The following is a 9512-nucleotide window of genomic DNA, read 5'->3' as shown; positions in this document are numbered from 1 at the left end:
TTGTACGGTTATACCCATCCTTAAAAAGAAACCCATGGTTTTATTTGTCATAAAGATCTTATCTTTACTCTAATAAATGTCTATTTTATATAACTTTATGAACTTGGTTACAAAAGTTTGATTTACCTTCTTAATTTATAAAATGTCACATTAACCTATCAACATGTTTAAAACAATTTATACGGTTATGCCCATCCGCTCCGCTCCGCTCCACTCCGGGATAAGCCCCTTTGATATTATGAGCCACAACAAAAAGTAAGTAAGGGATATAAACGGGGCGGGGCACGAATGCATTTCCCATCCCCGTATCCCAACTAGTTGGGAATTCCTGTCTCCATCTCCTTGAGCTAGACGGAGATAAATTTGTCCCCATCCCCGTACATGCGGGATCTGCATTCGCGGTTTATAGATGTTCTGAAAACCTTATCCACATTCCTCGTGGGGAATTACAGTGTACGTTAATTTTTTTTTAATAAGACTGTAATATTTAAGAAACAATAGCTAATAATACTAAGTATTAACAATCATTTTTAAATTTTTCAAACCACGAAAAACTAAAAATTAAAAAACAATCATCATCATCAACAACAACAACAAAGCCTTAGTCCCGAAATGATTCGGGGTCGGCTAACATGAACCATCATATAAAACCGTGAAATCAAGTTGTGTCAGTGACACCAATTCCCTCCCTCCACTCTCTCCTATCCACTACCGTATTTTCCTCAATCCCCAATAAACTCGTATCACTCTCGGTCACCCTCTTCCAAGTTTGCTTAGGTCTTCCCCTACCTCTCACCCCTACATCTTTCTCACACTCTCCCGTCCTCCTAACTGGCGGATCAAGCGCTCTTTGTCTTACATGGCCAAACCACCTAAGTCGGTTTTCCCTCATTTTATTCTCAATAGATGTAACCCCTACTTTCTCAATCACAGAATTAAAATTTACTTAAATTATAAAAAAATCAATTATCACGAGAAATAATCGGGATTAACATTCTCTCAAAATTATCCACATCCCGTCCCATGAAAATTCTTATGGGGAATTTCCCAATCCAGTCGGGATGGGTCTCCAATGGGACCGAGAATCTCCTCTCATTTACATCCCTAATTAATTTTCTGAATTTCTTCTTCTTTTCGTATCCCAGAAGTGAAAAGATTCTATTTATTCAGATATAAATTAATAATTTTAACAGAGTCCCAACTGTAACAGCTTGTTGGTTTCATTTTCACAAGAAAAGACAACCCACCAGTTGTTGCGGCTTCTTTCAGCAGTGGCAGAGAGAGAAACTGAAGTGAGAGAATGAGTCTTAAAAGCAAATGGAGATCTTGCTCTCTGCTTATTCTCCTACTTCCAGCTTAGCTAGCTACTGTTTCTGATTCAAAAACCCACAAAAACATTCCTCTTCTCATTCATGGTTCAGGAGGTATGTAATTACTCCTTTTCAATCATTCAATTTCATCTAATTTCGCTCACTTTCACATTCAATTTGTAATCTCTGGTTCTGCTACTCTTACTAGATCTTGCTCTCTGCTTATTCTGCTACTTCATTCCAGCTAGCTACTGTTTCTGATTGAAAAAACGCACAACATTTCTCTTCTCATTCATGGTTCAGGAGGTATATAATTACTCCTTTTCAATCATTCAATTTCATTCGATTTCGCGCAATTTCACTCACTTTCACATTCAACTTGCAATCTCTGGTTCTGCTGCTCTTACTAGATCTTCAGCTACTTTTTCTGGATCTTGTTGTGTAAAAACTTAGACCTATGATTTTGAATTGGATAGCTCATTAATGGATTCTTTAAGTTATTTCTAGCTACATTTTGTGCATTTGTCATTCTTAATGGAATCTCTAAATTCTGTGTAGTCTGCAAAATCTGTGTAGCCTGCTGATTGGAAATTGGTAGGAATTATAAGGTCTTTTCAGATATGGATTCTTAACTTCTTATGTTAATTTCATGTTTGAATGGTTATTAGGTGACAATTTCGTGTTTTGTGTCAAAATCGTGTTAACTTATTATGTTAATTTCATGTTTGAATGGTTATTAAGTGACAATTTCGTGTTCCGTGTTAAAATCTTGCTAACTTCTTATGTTAATTTCATGTTTGAATGGTTATTCCGTTGGCAATTTCGTGTTTGGTGTCAAAATCTTGTTATCTCATTTATATGTTTCATATGGTTATATATGTTATAAATGTTAGAAAAATGATTTTCAGGTTGTCTCAGTAAATAGTGTTTTTCGTGTCAAAAACCCACAACATTCCTCTTCTCATTCATGGTTCAGGAGGTATGTAATTACTCTTTTTCAATCATTCAATTTCATTGAGTTTCACTCACTTTCAAATTCAACTTCTGGTATCTGGTTCTGCTACTCTTACTAGATCTTCAGCTTCTTTTTCTGGATCTTGTTGTGTAGCAACTTAGACCTGTGATTTTGAATTCGATAGCTCATCTAAATGGATTCTTTATGTTATTTGTTGCTACATTTTGTGCATTTGTCATTCTTAATGGAATCTCTAAATTGCTAGGAATTACAAGGTCTTTTCAGATGTGGGTTCTTAACTTCTTATGTTAATTTCATGCTTGAATGGTTATTGGGTGACAATTCGTGTCAAAATCGTGTTAACTTCTTATGTTAATGTCATGCTTGAATGGTTATTGGGTGGCAATTTCTTGTTTCCTATCAAAATCGTGTTAAGTTTTTATGTTAATTTCATGTTTGAATGGTTATTAGGTGGCAATTTCGTGTTTCGTGTTAAAATCGTGTTAACTTCCCTATGTTAATTTCATGTTTGAATGGTTATTAGATGGCAATTTCGTGTTTCTGCGTCAAAATGGTGTTATCTCATGTATATATATATATTTCATATGGTTATATATATTATAAATGGTAGAAATTTTATTTTAGTGTTAAAAACCCACAACATTCCTCTCCTCATTCATGGTTCAGGAGGTATGTAATTACTCTTTTTCAATCATTCACTTTCACTCACTTTCATATTCAACTTGTAATCTCTGGTTCTTCTGCTCTTACTAGATCTTCTTCAGCTCTGCAGTTTCTTTGTTTGCTTGAAATGTTGGTTGTTGAAAGATTTTTTTCTGTGTGTATGCATTTATGTAAGAGTATTAATCTGCAGAGATCGCTGCTTTGTTAGTGAAACCGGGTTGAAACCGAATCAATTTTGGATCTTGTTGTGTAAAAACTTAGACCCATGATTTTGAATTGTATAGCTCGTTTGAAGTTAGTGGTGGATCCAGAAATTTCTGATGAGGGGCGAGATTCTTACTAATTTTTTTTTTGTTTACAAAGTGTTCTAAATATAACCGAGTTTAGGGGACAATTGATTACTATAAGCAAATTTAGGAGGTCATTAGGTCATTTTAAACAAATGCAGTTGACCAATATATCAATTTTAATTCAGTTTGAGAGCCAACGAAACACTCGACAAGAGGGGGCGAAATGCCCTTTTAACAGTGGTCGAACCACGGGGGCAGTTTAACCAAGTTTAGGGACAATTGATTACTATAAACAAATTTAGGAGGTCAATAGGTCACTTTAAAAAAATGCAAGTGACCAATATATCACTTTGAAGTTCGATTGCTAAGGAAACATTCGACAAGAGGGGCCGAAAGGCTCTTTTAACAGTGGTGGAACCACAGGGGGAGTTTAACCAAGTTTAGGGGACATTTGATTACTATAAGCAAATTTTAGGAGGTCAATAGGTCACTAATGTATCACTTTAATCAAGTTTGAGAGCTAACGAAACACTTGACAAGAGGGGGCGAAATGCCTTATTAACAGTGGCGGGATCATGAGGGCAGTTTAAACCAAGTTTAAGGGACAATTGATTACTGTAAACAAATTTAGGAGGTCAATAAGTCACTATAAACAAATGCATGTATATCACTTTAATCAAGTTCGAGAGCTAACAAAACACTCTTCCGGGGGAGGGCGACAAGGAGGCAGGTGCCCCCTACTGCCTCTAGATCCGCCACAGGTTGAAGTATCCAAGATCTAAATGGATTCTTTATGTTATTTGTTGCTACATTTGTCATTCTTTATGGAATCTCTAAATTCTGTGTAGCCTGCAGAAATTGCTAGGAATTACAACATCTTTCAGATATGGGTTCTTAATTTCTTATGTTAATTTCATGTTCGAATGGTTATTAGGTGTCAATTTCGTGTCCGTATGGAAATCGTGTTAACTTCTTATGTTAATTTCATGTTTGAATGGTTATTAGGTGTCAATTTCGTGTTCGTATCAAAATCGTGTTATCTCATGGACATGTTTCATATGGTTATATATGTTGTAAATGGTAGAAAAATGATTTTCGTATGGTATCGTGTCAGTCGGGTTTTCTCAATAGAATGGTGTTTTCGTGTCAGAAATTGCGTTTCATATGGTTATATATGTTATAAATGGTAGAAAAATGATTTTGGTATTGTATTGTGTCAGTCGGGTTTTCTCAATAGAATTGTGTTTTCGTGTCAGAAATTGAGTTTCATATGGTTATATATGTTATAAATGGTAGAAAAATGATTTTCGTATCATGTTAGTCGGGTTGTCTCTGTACATCGTGTTTCCGTGTCAGAAATTGCTACCCATTCTCGATAATTCGGCCATGATTTCTTTGTTTGAGTTGAGGGTGTTTACATGCCCTTTCCGGTAGTCGTATAATCCAAGCAATAGATTTACCATTAGCTTATGTTTCCTTTAATCTACAAGGACTTCTCGATAGTTCAGCTATGATTTCCTTGTTTGAGTTGAGGGTGTATACTCGGCCTTTCCTGTAGTCGAATGGTTCACCATGACGGAAATGGAGCTGCAGGAGACATTTGCGAAGGCTCGGTAGTGGATAAATTGACACCTGAGCCCAAAGTTCGGGTTGTAACTTTCCTCGGCTAGCTTAGGCTCATTAGTTGCACGGCCTTCAATTATCAAATATCGAGTTTACAACTTTATTATTTGCTGTAGAGTGTTCTTCTACTGTCATTTTATGAGTTCCATATTGTTGTGTTCTTGTTATATCAAACCGAAACATGTTTTTCGATGTGGTTAGCCGTCGAGTACGATAAATATTGGCAACGAAAGTAAGTTGTATGATTGTCATTGCAATATTATGTTTGTGTTTTTGTGCTTTGTCTACCTACTATGTGTCATTTCTCATTTTTTTCGTATTCAAAACTTGGAATCCGAATGATTGTTCTTTGTTTCGGTACGAGCAATGTTTTCGTTTAAGTTCATGTTATTCAATCTCGTTTTCGTTAACTTTTGTACTTTCTAAATTTCAGTGAAAACTACATCAGCAAACTGTTAGTTCGTTTCTGCGGTTCTGTTGGGTTCTTTTTAGAGGCATCATGGGTTCGAGATACCCGTCTCATCAATTAAGCAATGGCCTTTATGTCTCGGGACGTCTCGAGCAGCCAAAAGAGAGTCGACCCCCGACAATGAGTTCTATGGCTATGCCTTATACTGGTGGTGACATTAAGAAGTCAGGAGAGCTTGGGAAAATGTTTGATATCTCATCAGACGGCTCTAAGTCTCGGAAATCGGGGCCAATATCCGGTGGTGCTCCTTTAAGGACCGGATCATTTGCTAGTGCTTCATCACATTCAGGATCAATGATGCCTAATGCAGCTCCCCGAGCTGGGTATACCGTGTCAGGTCCTTTATCCTCTGCCGGCATGCCTGGTTCAGCTTCAATGAAGCGGACAAGTTCCGGACCATTGAATAAGCACGGGGAACCTGTAAAGAAGTCGTCCGGCCCTCAATCAGCTGGAGCAACAAGGCAAAATTCCGGGTTGATTCCTCCTGTTTTACCTGCAACTGGTCTTATAACATCAGGACCCTTGTCTTCAGGCTCTCTAAGTTCTTCGGGAGCTCCTCGAAAAGTGTCCGGTCCTTTGGACTCTATGGGATCCGGGAAAATTAACAGCTTCTCCATTCCGCACAACCCCGCGGTCACCACTCTTAGTCCGGAAGACGACTACTCTTTTAAGAAAAACTTCCCGAAACCCGTGTTATGGTTGGTGATTCTTATATTTGTTATGGGATTCCTTGCCGGTGGCTTTATTTTCGGAGCAGTCCACAATGCCGTTCTCCTTCTTGTTGTTGTAGTTATTTTCGGAGCCGTTACTGCATTGTTCATTTGGAACATGTACTGGGGAAGAAAAGCTATTGCAGAATTCATCGCTCGTTATCCTGATGCGGACCTACGAACAGCAAATAACGGACAATATGTGAAAGTCTCTGGGGTATGTACTAGAATCTTTCCACACATATATATAGTTTCGCTTATTTTACTCCGTAAAATCGGGGTTTTCCCCCCTTTCCACATTGCTTTTGCACTTGCTTTAACTTTTCTGTTAACTTAAGTGGCTCAACTCGCCATACCATATGCGGTTTCAAGTGAAGTTGCTCGGCTAGAACTTCTCGGGCACTCGAAGGCATAATTCTTCGATGTTGTCTCCACGAAATATGTTTCTTTTCTTAATATTTTTGTTGGTATTTTGTGAACCAAACGTCTACTAGGTGTCCGAGCTCGAGCTCGAGTTCTAAGTTACTATCGTTCTATGAGCGATAAAATGTAGAAATGTGATCTGTATGTGATCTGATATGATATGTGGATGATCGTATCAGATTCCAAAAGTCCGAAAAGAAAAGAACATGAGCCGTTGATTACATCCACGAGTCCCGGGATCATATATCACGGGACTCGTAGATGTAATTCATCAGCTCATGTTCTTTTCTTAAGTAGCTCAACTTGCCATACCATATGTGATTTCAAGTGAAGTTGCTCAGGTAAAACTTCTCGGGCACTCGAAGACATAAGTCTTCGATGTTGTCTCCACGAAATAGGTTTCTTTTTCTCAATATTTTTGTTGGCATTTTGAGGTGCCCGAGCCCAAGCCCGAGCCCGAGCTCTAAGTTAATATCGTTTTACGAGAGATAAAATGTAGAAATGTGATCTATATGTGAGACGATATGAGATGTGGATGATCGTATCAGATTCTAAAAGTCCGAAAAGAAAAGAACATGAGCCGTTGAATTACATCCACGAGTCCCGGAAGCATGTCACATGACTCGTGGATGTAGTTCATAAGTCCGAAAAGAAAAGAACGGGAGCCGTTGAATTACATCCACGAGTCCCGGGATCATATATCACGGGACTCGTAGATGTAATCATCGGCTCATGTTCTTTTCTTTTCAGACTTTTGAATCTGATACGATAACCGGAGAAAAATTTCAGCTGTTGGCTGCCCATTAGGATGCATTCGGAGGGGAGATCGAAGTAAAATAACCGAAGAACGGAGCTGATTAGTTTAGGCATTTGCTCGGATTAATCTTCAATTTTTCTTACTGATTTCTTGTATTTACTGAAGGTTGTTACCTGTGGCAATGTACCTTTGGAATCATCATTCCAAAGAGTTCCGAGATGTGTCTATACGTCTACGAGATTATTCGAGTATCGGAAATGGGGTTCAACACCGGCCAATCCAAGCCATTACCATTTTACATGGGGTCTAAGATCATCTGAGGTGAACCTTTTATATTCCTTATTCAATACTGAATTACATAACATTTTCGCTTAATCCGGTTTCTTATACAGACACACGTGGTTGATTTCTACATCTCGGATTTCCAATCGGGACTGCGGGCGTTAGTTAAAGCCGGTAATGGCACGAGGGTAACTCCATTTGTCGATGATTCCTTAATCATTGACGTCGGTTCAGACAAGAAAGACTTGTCTCCACAGTTCACTAAGTGGCTCGGTAAGAAAAATCTCCCGAGCGATGATCGCGCAATGCGGTTGGAAGAAGGGTAAGACTATGTCCTGCATGACTATACTCGAATTCCGAAGCTCCCGGACCATCATTTTAAGTACTTTTCGGGAAATTTCCAAACGAACAATTTTAACGTTATTTTACTATGTTCTGCTTGTAGGTACGTCAAAGAAGGCAGCACGGTTAGTGTGATGGGAATAGTTCAGCGAAACGACAATGTACTTACGATAGTTCCGCCACCCGAGCCTTTGACAACCGGGTGGCAGTGGCCGAAATGCATTATTTCGGCAAGCCTTGATGGAATTATTTTGAGATGTGAAGATACGTCAAATGTTGATGTCATCCCCGTTTAGTCAATGGTATACGTGCGGACTAGTCAACGTTACGGACTACCCGTTTCCTTGATTATCATTAGGCTGATGCTGAAGTGCTGTGTTCCATTTTTCCTTACATCAAGTTTGGTGTATAGATTTTTCCTGATATTCTTTTTTGAAGGAATAATTTATTAGTCTCTATAGTTTTACCTAATATACGGTTTAGTCCTCATATTTTAATAATATACTATTTAGTCCTTAACTTTTGTTCTATTCAACCGTTTAGTCTCCCAAATATTTGAATTAAACAGTTTAGTTCTTGTATAAGGGACTAAACTGTTGAATAAAACAAAAGTTAAAAACTAAATAGTATATTATTACAATATAGGGATTAAATAGTGTGTTACGTACAAATATAGGGACTCATAAATTTTTTATGGCATTACATTCATTTGGGTCCCCAAACTAAAGATCCAAAGTTAATTAGGTTCCTAAACTATCAAAATTATAAATCAGGTCCTTGAACTAAGGAAAAATCATCAATTAAGTCCCTATCATATCCAAAAATCAGAAACTGTGACTATTTGATATAGACTATTATAATTTCTATGTTGGTTCAAAATGAGTTTGGAAAAGAGGGTCTAAAATTGTTCAGCCGAATGAATTTTGGTGAGGTCTTAACTGACGATTTTTGTTTAAAAAATGGACTCAATTAATAATTTTTGTTTAGTTTAGGAACCTGATTGATGATTTTGATAGTTTAAGATCCTAATTAACTTTGAAGTCATAGTTTGAAGAGCCAAATGGGTATTATGCCATTTTTTATTTCTTTATTTTTTTTAGACAGTATTTTTTTTCCCTATGATGATGGTGAGATGTTGTTGAAGTGGGAAATTTTTGTTATTAGGTAGCATTAATTTTAATTTATTTTTTTTTACTTAAATTGGTATGGTCCCCATTGTGATATTATGACACTAATTTTCTTAATTAATTTCATTAATTTATTTTGTTTTTATTTAACCAATTTCTTTTGTTTTTATTTAACCAATTCTTGTGATAAAATCAAATTTATTTTTGAGTATTGTAAAAGGAATCTATTTTATGTTTTTATAGCTTTAGGTGGTTTTTGATAAAATTTTAAAAATAAGTATTGAATATTATAAATAAATATTGAAAATATCAAATAGTGTAACCATAGGATAAATATTAAAAATATATTTAAATTTAAAAATATTAATTGATAATGTTTAATTTAAAAAGGTTTACTGGCTAATCTGGGGTCAGTGGGAATTTGTACGACATCAAAACACATCACCTACCATACTAAAATATATATTTGGCTGGCTAGGGGTCAAGGCCTCCCCAGTCATAATATCGATTTTAATAGTCGACCCAGTCAACTTGATTTCC

At 36.8% G+C, this 9512-nt stretch overlaps 1 protein-coding gene across 5 annotated transcripts; it reads left to right on the top strand.

Moving 5' to 3' along the window:
• The first annotated feature begins 1210 nt into the window (after nucleotides 1–1210).
• Nucleotides 1211–9122, top strand: LOC136220605 (uncharacterized membrane protein At1g16860-like). 5 transcript variants are annotated; one of them, XM_066008418.1, is made up of 7 exons: nucleotides 1211–1424; nucleotides 1555–1616; nucleotides 2219–2289; nucleotides 5296–6258; nucleotides 7387–7542; nucleotides 7614–7825; nucleotides 7949–9122. In XM_066008418.1, the coding sequence occupies exons 4-7, from the start codon at nucleotides 5362–5364 to the stop codon at nucleotides 8139–8141; spliced, it is 1458 nt and encodes a 485-aa protein (XP_065864490.1). In that variant the 5' UTR covers nucleotides 1211–1424; nucleotides 1555–1616; nucleotides 2219–2289; nucleotides 5296–5361; the 3' UTR covers nucleotides 8142–9122. The 5 variants fall into 5 exon arrangements, with proteins under 5 accessions (XP_065864490.1, XP_065864488.1, XP_065864489.1 ...); XM_066008416.1 differs by having other exon boundaries at nucleotides 1519–1616; XM_066008417.1 differs by lacking the exon at nucleotides 2219–2289.
• The last annotated feature ends 390 nt before the right edge of the window (nucleotides 9123–9512 follow it).

The sequence above is a fragment of the Euphorbia lathyris genome, chromosome 1 (assembly GCF_963576675.1).
Source record: "Euphorbia lathyris chromosome 1, ddEupLath1.1, whole genome shotgun sequence".
Classification (NCBI taxonomy): Eukaryota; Viridiplantae; Streptophyta; class Magnoliopsida; order Malpighiales; family Euphorbiaceae; genus Euphorbia; species Euphorbia lathyris.
Note: the sequence above shows the minus strand (reverse complement) of the source record. Positions and strands in the feature narration are given on the sequence as shown.

Excerpts from the sequence above, each read along its gene's own strand:
- LOC136220605 (XM_066008417.1), top strand. The coding sequence starts at position 5,362 with ATGGGTTCGAGATACCCGTCTCATCAATTAAGCAATGGCCTTTATGTC. Across the intron at positions 6,259-7,386 it reads AATATGTGAAAGTCTCTGGG|GTTGTTACCTGTGGCAATGT; the intron begins GTATGTACTAGA and ends TATTTACTGAAG. Across the intron at positions 7,543-7,613 it reads GGGGTCTAAGATCATCTGAG|ACACACGTGGTTGATTTCTA; the intron begins GTGAACCTTTTA and ends TTTCTTATACAG.